The sequence below is a fragment of the Ovis aries genome, chromosome 3, assembly GCF_016772045.2.
Source record: "Ovis aries strain OAR_USU_Benz2616 breed Rambouillet chromosome 3, ARS-UI_Ramb_v3.0, whole genome shotgun sequence".
In the NCBI taxonomy this organism is placed as follows: domain Eukaryota; kingdom Metazoa; phylum Chordata; class Mammalia; order Artiodactyla; family Bovidae; genus Ovis; species Ovis aries.
Window position 1 is genome coordinate 56,448,343 of NC_056056.1, and position 12,169 is coordinate 56,460,511.

A 12,169-nucleotide genomic window follows, 5' to 3' on the forward strand; every position below is an offset into this window, starting at 1 on the left:
ATGAATATGTCTTTTCAAATCAGTGTTTTTGTTTTCTTAGGATAAAAGTCCAGAAATGGAATTGCTGAGTCATATGGTAGTTCTATTTTTAATCATTTGAGGAATCTTAATACTGTTTTTCATAGTGGTTGTGCCGATTTACATTTCTACCAGCAGAGCACAAGTATTCATTTTTCTCCATATCTTTTCTCCACTGGTTATTTTTTGTCTTTCTGTTACTAGCCATTCTAACAGGTATGAGGTTTTATTTCATTGTGGTTTCATTTTAATTTCCCAATGGTTAGTGATGTTGAGTATCTTTTCATGTACCGGTTGGATACCTGTTACATCTTTTTTGGAGAAATGTTTATTCAGCTCCTCTGCCCACTTTTAATCAGGTAATTTGTTTTTCTGCTATTGAATTATATGAGTTCTGGATATTAGCCCCTTATCAGATATATAATTTGCTAACATTTTCTCCCATTAAATCGATTGACTTTTTCTTTTGTGGATGGTTTGCTGGGCAGAAGCCTTTTAGTTAGATTCTCATTTGTTATTTTGCTTTTTTGCCTTTGCTTTCAGTGTTAAATCCAAAATATCATTGCCAAGACCCTTCTCAAATAACTTAATACCTATGTTTTCTTTTAGGAGTTTTTAAGTTTTGGGTCTTATATTCAGATCTTTAGTCCATTTTGAGTTATTTTTGTGTGTGATTCAATTTCATTACTTTGTTTTTGCCTGTGGCTATCCAATTTTCCCAACACCATTTATTGAGGAGACTATCCTTTCTACATTATATATTCTTGACTCTTTTGTTGTAAATTAATTGACCATATATGTGTGGGTTTGTTTCTGTTCCATTAATCTATGTGTCTGTTTTTGTGCTAGTACCATACTGTTTTGATGACTGTAACTTTGGAACATAGTCTGAAATCAAGGGGTTGATACCTCTATCTTTGTTTTTCTTTCTCAAAATTGTTTTGGCTATTCAGGGTCTTTTGTGATTCCATACAAATTTTAGGATTGTTTGTTGTATTTGCGTGAAAAAAAAGCCACTGGAATTTTTATAAGGATCGTATTGAATCTGTAGATTGTTTTAGGTGGTATAAACATCTTAACAATATTAATTCTTCCCATCTATGGGCATCAAATATCTTTTCATTTTTATAAATTTTCTATTGCCTTCAATCCATATGACCATCCGAGATGATATGTATACACTTACATGTTTATGTAACTGATAGATATATTTATAGATACATGCATACATTGAAGTGCATGTTTAAATAAGTTACATTAAAGGGGTACATAATCAAATATAATAGGAAACTACTGGGTAAGAAGTTTGTAGGTCACAAGAATAAAAATTAGCTATTTGCAACTTTACAGTGATTGGCCCTAAGGAATAAATTATAGGGATTGCAATACTGCATTTGATGGTATGTGAGAAAAGGACATGAAAGTAATAAACAATGCCTGATCTACTATTAGAAATCTTCATACGTAGAGCCATTTAAAAAAGTGTAAAGTTGACTTGATTTGACAACATAGCTACCAGAAAATCTGAGTAAAGAAATTTTTACTATTTCAAGTTTGCCTTTTACCATATGTCTTAACTTCTTTCCCCCTAATTTTCATAGTCCAAATTTGACTCCTTGGATCCAGAATTTCTAAATGGTCAAGTTTCTAAATATGCCAAATTTGTGACTCAGTTGGAAAAAGGCTTGCCACCCAACAGTGTCGTGCCCCAGCTAAAAAGTAAGGTGGAAAAAATGAAAGAAAAGGTAAGCTTGGATGAAATTATCTCAGAAACTCCAGGTCAATCATTTATACTTGAGGCTAATGAGACCAAAGCCAGGAATTCTTCCTTGTTTAAATTATCTTTGCAGAGAGAAGAAGCAACAGACAAATTCAGTTACTGCAGAGGCACAAACTGCATCCTTCTCCTTAGCTGGCCAAATCATGCAACTGAGTAGTATGAGAATTCTAGCTGTTTCTCATCCTCACTAGCACTTGTTATCAATAAGGAGTTCTTTAAAATTTTGGTTTGTTTTGTTTTTTAACTATTCTAATAATGTGTAGTAATATCTCATAATGGTGATTTACACTTTTCTAATGATTAGTGATGTTGATCATCTTTGCCCATGTCTATTTGCCATTCATCCACCTTCTTTGCTGAAATGTCTGTCTGGCTATTAGCTCAATTTTTAATTGGCTTGTTTTGTTATTAGTGAATTTTAAGACTTTTTTATACAGTCTGATATAAATCATTTTTCAAATATGTAACTTGAAAATGTTTTTCCCAGTCAGTGACTTTAGTCCATAAATAGTGACTTTCACAGAACAACAGGCTTAAATTTGAATCAAGTCCTATTAATATATTTGTTCTCTTACATATTACTTTTTTAGTTAGTATCTGACAACTTTTTGCCAAACCTAAAGATCACACAAATTTTCTCTTGTATTTCCTTCTGGAAGTTTTATAGTTTTGCTTTTTTTAAATTAAGGTATATGACTTATTTTACGTTATTTACATTTTGCAGGTAGATATTCAGTTGATCCAACACCATTATTTGATAAGAGTATTCTTTCTCCATTGACTGTCTTTGCATCTTTGGGGAAAATCAGCCAACTATATTTTTTAGTCTGTTGCTGAATACTTTATTCTATTTTGTTGCTCTGTAAGTCTGTTCTTTCACCAGTACCACACTGTGTTGGTAACTATAGCTGGAAAACCTTGAAATCGGGTAGTTTAAGTTCTTCATTGTTCTTCTTTTCACAATTTTGTCAGTCCAAATTCTTTCACTTTTCCATATAAATGTTACAATGAGCTTATCAATATGTACAACAAATTGCTTGGATTTTGGGAGAGACTGTGTTAAATCAATAGATCATTTTGAGGAGAACTGACATCTTCACAAGATAGAATTTTCTAATTTCCTACCAGCCTATCCCTTCATTTAGTTAGATCTTCTTAAATTTTCCATGTTTTGTAATTTTCAGCATACAGATTATGCACATACTTTGTTAGATTTAAAACTATTCTTTTATGTTATCTTAAATGATATTGCTTTTAATTTCAAATTCTAATTGTTCATTTCTGGTAGGTAGGAATACTGTTGACCTTTGTATATTGATCTTATATCCTGTAATCTTGCTAAATTCGCTTTTTAATTTTAGGAGCTTTTGTACATTATTCAGAATTATAAACATAGAAAATTACTTCAGCTGTGAATAGAGACAATTTTATTTATTCATTTATAATCTGTGTGTCTTTTCTTTCTTTTTCTTGCCTTCTTGCACTGGGCAGGATTTTCTATACAATATTGAATAGGAGTAATGAGAGAAAACATCCTTGTCCTGTGCCTGATCTTAAAGGGGAAACATTCAATCTCTTTTTAAGTATGATTTTAGTCAAATATTTTTATAGATGCCTTATATTAAGATAACAAAGTTTCCTAGTTTTCTGAGAGGCTTCATTGATTTTTTATAAGATTTCTTGTTCTAAAGACTGAATTGTCAAAATTAATACAATTATATATTAATTTGTATATATAGTATAGCTTTCTTTTAGAATTTGCATGATATGACTTTCTCCATCTTTTTATTTTTAATTTTTGTCTTTATATTTAAAGTGGATTTCTTGAACAGTGCATAATTGGTTCCTGATTTTTTATACAATCTGATTTTTAAGTCTTTTAACTAACATGTTTAGACCATTCATATTTAAAACATTATTGATGTGATTGGTTTAAAAATGCTATCATGCTGGGTTTTTTATTTGTTTGTTGTTTCTTTTTTCCTCTTTTTTTCCCTCTCTTGATTTAATTGTATATGTTGTTTTACTCCATTTTATCTTCTCCATGGAATTATTGTTCACACCGGTTTTTAGATTTTCACTTAATCCAAATCAACCTTCAAACAATATTATACTGCTTAATGTAGAGTATAAAGATTTTATAATACCATATTCCCCATTCCTCCCTCTCATCTTTTGTATTAATGTTGTCATGTATTTTACTTTTATATGTAGTATGAACACAACATGTTGCTGCTATTTTTGTTTTATATAGTTACATTTTAAGGAATAAAAATGGGAAATAAAGTGAAATTTATTTTACATGTATTCCATTTTCAATATTCTTCATTTCTTTGTAGAGATCTAAATTTCTGACTCATAGTGTTCATGCTGCCTGACGAACTTCCTTTAATATTTCTTATTGAGTAGGTATGCTGGCAATGAGCTGCTCAAATTTGTGTCTTTATCCTTTATTTTAAATGATATTTTCACTGGCATATAATTCTGAGTTGGCAGATTTTATGTTTTCTTCCAGCAATGTAAAAGTATTTTCTTATTATCTCTTTACTTGCATGTTTCTGACCATCCCGTAAGATAGGCTTTCTTAGGGTTCTTCCAATCTTCTCTGTGAACCCCTCTATGTATTTGTTGCCCCTGAGACTTCACACTCTCATGCTACCCTACACTCAGTCTTAGCAATTTATTTTTTAAATTCAGCTACATCTTCTAACGAGCTTAAATGGCAACCCAAGGTATCTCTCCTTGGTAAACAAATTCTCAGAAACTTCTTTCTGTGGAGAAAACTATGGATACCAGTGTCTCTAAATTTTGAGTTAGCTGGTTTGGCTGCAACCTCACTTTTCTGATGGATTCAATACAAGTCATTAATTTGCAGTTTGTCCAGATTTTTCATTGTTTACACACATCAGAGGTGTTCTTTCCAGCTTTTTACATGCCCAAATGGGACTGTATTTTTTAGGATAAAAAGAGTGGTGCCTCAGAGAGTGTGTGTTTTCCAGCTTCCAGTTATCATTGACCTGAGGAACCCAACTCTGAAGCCTAGACATTGGGCAGCTATTGAACAAACAGTTGATGCCACCCTAGTGGACCTTGAAGTTCCGTTAACCCTGGAGAAGCTCATTGAGTTACATGTTTTTGACTTTGGCCAAGAAATTCAGGACATTTCTGGACAGGCTTCTGGAGAAGCTGCCTTAGAAACAATCCTTAAAAAGGTAAACCTGAAAAAATGTGTATTCTGAGGGTCTTGAGATACAAAGGTTTTCATATTCAGTGGGAAGATTATGAACTTTGTTTGTCAACATTGCAAGTTCCACCTTCTCATTATCAGTTATCTTTCTGCTGTTTCTTTACATTTATTATCTTTATTATTGTTATCACCACTATACATATCTTCTTTCTGCTTAGCTTGTACTCCAACAGGAACTTGATGGCAACACATTTGCATGCTTTGTATAAAGAACCATACACCAAGGAAGATCTCTTATGCCAAAATATATTATCTTTCAAAGTACATATTAGAGAAGACTAACTCTATGAAATGCTTCAAAAGCACATTGAGAAGATTTCTTTCGTTAGGATGTTTAACCTCCTTACTCTAAAAATACACATCTACCAAGGATCTATGTAAAAAGATTTTTTTCCTTTTAATCAAGGCATAAAATGGGAAGGAATACACATTAAAGTATCACAAGTTTTCATATGTATTAATGCTCTTCAATAAAATTAAGCAAATAAGTGCCACCTAGTGGAGAAGAGGATTTTAAGAATTTTAAGGCAATTAGGAGATTAGGATAATTATGGAGTTTTCCATTATTTCATTCCATATTCATTTATCAACCTAAAAGTAAATGAACTGAGATATACTAAGACTTGACCAATCTCCTAGGTGGAGGATTCTTGGAAAACAACTGAATTTGTTGTCTTGCCTCACCGTGACTCCAAAGATGTGTTTATCCTGGGTGGCACAGATGATATACAGGTGGGTAAACTGGATTATTGAAACCTATGGTGAAGGTTCTTGCCAGACCTAGTCCTAAATATCCTATGGGAGATTATAATGAAGGACTGAAATATGAAAGTTGTTAGGGAGAAATCTAATTTATAAGGCAAAATATGAATATGAATATTTGTTTAGTCGTCAAGTCATGTCCAACTCTTTTGAGACCCCATGGACAGTAGTCTGCCAGGCACCTCTGTCCATGGGATTCCCCAGCAAGAATACTGGACTGGGTTGTCATTTCCTTCTCCAGGGGATCTTACCAGCCTAGGGATCAAACCCACATCTCTTGTGTTGGCAGGCAGGCTCTCTACCACTGAGCCACCAGGACATGAATGCTTGTACATGAAATACTTATCAAAGCAATAGATATGACATATATATATATAAATAATTTTTTCCTTTTAATCAAAACATAAGATGGAAAGGAATACACATTAAAGTATCACAAGTTTCCATGTGCATTAATACTCTTCAATAAAATTAAGCAAATTAGTGTCATCTAATAAAGGGGACAACAGAGTATGAGATGGCTGGATGGCATCACCAACTCAATGGACATGAGTTTGAGTAGACTCCGGGAGATGATGGTGGACAGGGAGGCCTGGCGTGCTGCGATTCATGGGGTCGCAAAGAGTCGGACATGACTGAGCGACTGAACTGAACTGAACTGAACGAAAGAAGATTTTAAGAATTTTAAAGGCAATTAGGAGGAGATTAGGGTAATTATGGAGTTTCCATTATTTCATTCTATATTCATTTATCAACTATACATATATATATGAGTTAAAAATCTTGTAGTCAGTAACTGCTGGAGAATTTGGAATAGCAAAGAGATCAGTTGTAGCTGAAGTGATCAGAGAATCCTTGCTAGACCAGCCAAGACATTCTAGACCTTAAAAATATGAGGGTTTGATATTAATAGTTATAGATGAGAATAGAAGGCACTTCAAACCATTTAAATAAGGCAAAGAAGCATGAATAAGCATTTCATGTTTATAGCACACTAAGAAGCTAAATTCACTTGAAATTTTTGAGATTAGGAGTAAATGGTCATGCTCTATTAACAGCAAAAGAAGATAAATATAACCCATGTGTTTGGAATATTCTTAGTGACTTAATATCCAAAGGCATATTTGTTTAGCACAGGAATATGGGGATTGTAACTCAATTTAGAAAACAAATCCCACACAGGGAACTATATTCAATATCCTGTGATAAGTCATAATAGAAAAGAATGTGAAAAAGTGTGTATATATATATATGTATATGTATAATTGAATCACTTTGCTGTATAGCTAACATTAAAACAACACTGTAAATCAATCATACTTCAATAAAATATTTTTTTAAAGTAAAGCCCCATTCTCTTAGTGAGTCCCCAAACTAGAATTGGAGATGAAATGTCTCTGCCAGGTGTAGTTTAGAAGAGCAAGACCAGACAGTATTCTGGGTGGTGCAGGGGAGAGCAGACCCAAGATGGAAATCAGTTAGCATGAGACCAGGTAATACCAGGTGATGGGGCTTCTGCTCTGAAGAAGTTTATAATTTAAATAGAATAGTGAAAATTCTTTAGATTAGAAGACACGTTTTTTAAAATGTACATATTCTGCAAGGGTTGCTGTGGCGTATGGAGAAGGAGTAGGGGAAGGAGGTCGATGAAAACTTGTCTATAATCATCCAGAGCTTGACATGAATGAGTTCACTTTTCCTCTTCCTCAAGATGATTGAGGGAGAATGATGTTTCATTGGATAAAGCAGGCAGCTACTTTTTCAAGTTTTGAGCACTTTGAGAAATAAAGACCTGGATGACAAAGTGGTGTAAAGTACCAGATAACTTGTAGAGGGAGATTGAAGAAAAGGGCTTAGCTAAACAGAAATGTGGGCCATTAATAATGACAGAAATAGCCAGGATTTGACAATCAGAAGTTCCATGGTGACACTGAAGAAAACATCATAGTGGGTTGTAAATCCTGGTGAAGGGAAGAAGGAGAGGAAATGGGTTGGTGAGAAATAATGGGTGGGACTAAGCTGTTGATTCAGAAAGCTGACTTTTAAGTGGTTTGGAATTAACATATACACACTGGGTGCATGTGTGCTAAGTCACTTCAGTCATCTCCGACTCTGTGCAACACCATGGACCCAGGGATCAAAGCCACATCTCTTGTGTCTAACTTGCAATGGCAGGTAGGTTCTTTATCATTAGCACCACCTGGAAAGTCCCAGCATATACACACTACCATATATGAAATAGATAATCAACAAGGACTTACTGTATAGCACAGGGAACTCTACCCAATATTCTGTATAACCTAGATGGGGAAAGAATCTGCAAAAGAATGGATATATGTACGTGTGTAATTGAATCACTTTGCTGTACACCTGAAACTAATACAGTGTTGTAAATCCAATAGAAATTTCTATTCCAATATAAAATAAAGATTTTTAGGTGAAAATAAAAATAAAGAAATAGACTCTTGGAGTTAGATATCTGTAATTATCTTTGAGAGCACTAACATACGACGTTGCACGTATTCTCTTCACCTTTCCTGAAAGGTCCTTCTTGACGACAGCACCATCAACATCGCAACCATTGCCTCATCACGTTACGTTGGCCCACTGAAAGCTCGAGTAGACGAATGGCAGAAACAGCTTGCTTTATTTAATCAAACACTGGTGAGTAAGGATAATTTCAATTCATGGACTCAGAGAATTGGAGTCACAGGACCTTAGAAGTCATTTGTTCACTTGGGGTTAGATAGTATAGAGTTTAGATATGAGATTCAATTACTGACATTTTATTATTCTCAGAATATAAGGAAAATGGATCATACCATCAATAATTAGTTATTATTGCTGTGAAACAAAAACCACAAACATTAGTCGTATAAAACAAGATACATTTATTATCCCACAGTTTCTGTGGGTCAGGAGTTCATGGCTTAACTGGGTCTTATGCTTAAGGGTCTCACAAGGGTTCATTCAAGATGCCGGCCAGGACTGGGTTCCAATCAGAGGTTCAACTAAGGGAAGATGCTGACAGATATCATTTCCTTGCAATTCCAGGACAAGGGGCTTCAGTTTCTCACTGGCTGTCAATCAGAGGCCATGCTCAGCTCCTCCATGTTGCTCAGTTTTTCCCATGGACTTCCTCAACAATATGACTTGTTTCATCAGTAAAGCAGGGAAGAGGAAGTCTCTAGGCAAGATGTAGGTTATAGCCTTCTGTACTGTACACCTAATTGTGAATATCCTATTACCTTTACCATATTCTCCATAACTAGAAGCAAGTCACAGGTGGCACCCACACTCAGGGGGAGAGGATCACACAAGGACATGAATCCCAGGTCCTGGGGCCACCTTAAGGGTCTTATCACAGCAAGCTCATAAAGCATCACTACGAACAAAGCTAGTGGAGGTGATGCAATTCCAGCTGAGCTATTTCAAAGCCTGGAAGATGATGCTGTGAAAGTGCTGCATTCAATATGCCAGCAAGTTTGGAAAATTCAGCTGTGGCCACTGGACTGGAAAAGGTCAGTTTTCATTCCAACCCCAAAGAAAGACAATGCCAAAGAATGTTCAAACTACCACACAATTGCACTCAGCTCACACACTAGTAGAGTAATGCTCAAAATTCTCCAAGCCAGGCTTCAGCAATAGGTGAACTGTGAACTTCCTGATGTTCAAGCTGGTTTTAGAAAAGGCAGAGGAACCAGAGATCAAATTGCCAACATCCGCTGGATCATTGAAAAAGCAAGAGAGTTCCAGAAAAACATCTATTTCTTCTTTATTGACTATGCCAAAGCCTTTGACTGTGTGGATCACAATAAACTGTGGAAAATTCTGAAAGAGATGAGAATATCAGACCACCTAACCTGCCTCTTGATAAATCTGTATGCAGGTCAGGAAGCAAGAGTTAGAACTGGACATGGAACAACAGACTGGTTCCAAATAGGAAAAGGAGTACGTCAAGGCTGTCTATTGTCATCCTGCTTATTTAACTTCTATGCAGAGTACATCATGAGAAACGCTGGGCTAGAAGAAACACAAGCTGGAATCAAAATTGCTGAGAGAAATATCAATCACTTCAGATATGCAGATGACACCACCCTTATGGCAGAAAGTGAAGAGGAACTAAAAAGCCTCTTGAGGAAAGTGAAAGAGGAGAGTGAAAAAGTTGGCTTAAAGCTTAACAATGAGAAAACGAAGATCATGGCATCTGGTCCCAGCACTTCATGGGAACTAGATGGGGAAACAGTGGAAACACTGTCAGACTTTATTTTGTTGGGCTCCAAAATCACTGCAGATGGTGACTGCAGCCATGAAATTAAAAGACACTTACTCCTTGGAAGGAAAGTTATGACCAATCTAGACAGCATATTCAAAAGCAGAGACATTCCTTTGCCAACAAAGGTCCATCTAGTCAAAGCTATGGTTTTTCCAGTGGTCATGGTTGTGAGAGTTGGACTGTGAAGAAGGCTGAGCACTGAAGAATTGATGCTTTTGGTGTGTTGTTGGGGAAGACTCTTGAAAGTCCCTTAGACTGCAAGGAGATCCAACCAGTCCATTCTAAAGGAGATCAGTCCTGGGTGTTCTTTGGAAGGAATGATGCTAAAGATGAAACTCCAATACTTTGGCCACCTCATGTGAAGAGTTGACTCATTGGAAAAGACTCTGGTGCTTGGAGGGATTGGGGGCAGTAGGAGAAAGGGCAACAGAGGATGAGATGGCTGGATGGCATCACGGACTCGATAGACATGAGTTTGAGTGAACTCCGGGAGTTGGTGATGGACAAGGAGGCCTGGTGTGCTGCAGTTCATGGGGTCACAAAGAGTTGGGCACGACTGAGCGACTGAACTGAACTGAATACTATTCCTTGAAGTCTCCATGGTGCTCTTCCTTTCATACACACTTCCTTTTTATTTTACTCTACCTCAGATTATCCCATAATAAAACAAAAAGCCCACTTACTCTAATTTTTTTCCCATCCAATGTCTTTCTTCGACTTCAGTTTTTTTAAACTTAATTAATTGTGTTTGGATTCCTCTATGTTCTGGGGCTTCCCTAGTGTCTCAGACAGTAAAGAATCTGCCTGAAATGCAGGAGGCAGATCCTTTGATCCCTGGGTCAGGAAGATCCCCAGGAGAAGGAAATGCCAACCCATTCCAGTGTTTTTTCCTGGAGAATTCCATGGACAGAGGAGCCTGGTGGGCTACAGTCTGAAAGTGAAAAGAAAGTAAAAGTGAAGTTGCTCAGTCATGTCTGACTCTTTGCAACCCTGTGGACTGTAGCCCACGAGGCTCCTCCATGCATGGGATTCTCCCGGCAAGAATACTGGAGTGGGTTGCCATTTCCTTCTCCAGGGGATCTTCCCGACCCAGGGATCGAACCCAGGTCTCCCGCATTGCAGGCAGAAGCTTTAACCTCTGAGCCACCAGGAGGTCACAAAGAGTCAGACATGCCTGGGTGACACTTCCCTATATGTTCTAATATGAAAAGTTATCTGTGACTTAATACAGGCACTAAGTAGGAAAAGACAATTTGTCTCATCTTTGTTTCATAGAGACCTTTTTCAGGAATCCATCCTCTTCAATGGACACCTTATAATCTGATCCCTGAATAACAGAGACCCTCCAGAGAATTAACTGCGTAGAAAGTATGAACCTGAAATAAACCAGGGAGTGGCTGGGATATTAGGGTTTAGGCATAGCCCCCAAATCTAGAGTGAGGTGGGAGATGCTCTTTTACGAATCTCAGGCCTGCACATGTGATGGCAAGAGGCACAGCGGAAAGGTGAGGTCTGCAGACTTTAGATCTGACCCTGCACTTGTGGTGTCTTTGATTAACAGTGGTCATCTCTGAGAGGAGAGAGAGTATATGGTTTTCTTCTTCTTCCCAGTCTTATGTCTTTGCCACATGTTCTGTTATAAGCAGGTTTTACTCTTTTAATTGAAGAAAGTGAATTATATTTCTTCTTTAAAAGGAAGGAGAGGAAAGAATATAGACCTCATTGAGGCAAAGAACCTTTTTATATATTTGGAAACAATCACTAAACTTAACAGCTTCCCAACCCTTCAGATTCCTTGAAGCATCTTGCTTCCCCCTAGAATGTCTCCTCTGGGCATTTTAATCCTCTTTCTTTGGGTCCATTCTGGTTACCACACAGTAGTAGACTCATTATAACTCTACTCATACCAAAAAATAAGTTGGAATTAGGCTGAGATGAATCTTGGGTATTTTAAAGAGGTGTTATTTCAAAGGAGCTGTGAGGACATAGAGAATGAAGTTATCATTATGAGGGGAAAGGGTGGGGGCCAGGGGAGGGATAGATTGGGAGTTTGGGATTGACATGTACACACTACTGAATTTAAAAT

The 12,169-nt window shown here is 36.5% G+C and overlaps 1 protein-coding gene across 2 annotated transcripts in view; it reads left to right on the forward strand.

Annotated features, from left to right (window-relative positions):
- DNAH6 (dynein axonemal heavy chain 6) overlaps window positions 1-12,169 on the forward strand; it is a 289,159-nt gene that overhangs the window by 78,760 nt on the left and 198,230 nt on the right. For both annotated transcript variants that reach the window (XM_004005864.5, XM_042246026.1), the window contains exons 18-21: window positions 1,620-1,763; window positions 4,798-5,010; window positions 5,685-5,777; window positions 8,352-8,471. In XM_004005864.5, coding sequence (XP_004005913.3) covers window positions 1,620-1,763; window positions 4,798-5,010; window positions 5,685-5,777; window positions 8,352-8,471 — 570 coding nt within the window. The remainder of the gene's footprint in view (window positions 1-1,619; window positions 1,764-4,797; window positions 5,011-5,684; window positions 5,778-8,351; window positions 8,472-12,169) is intronic.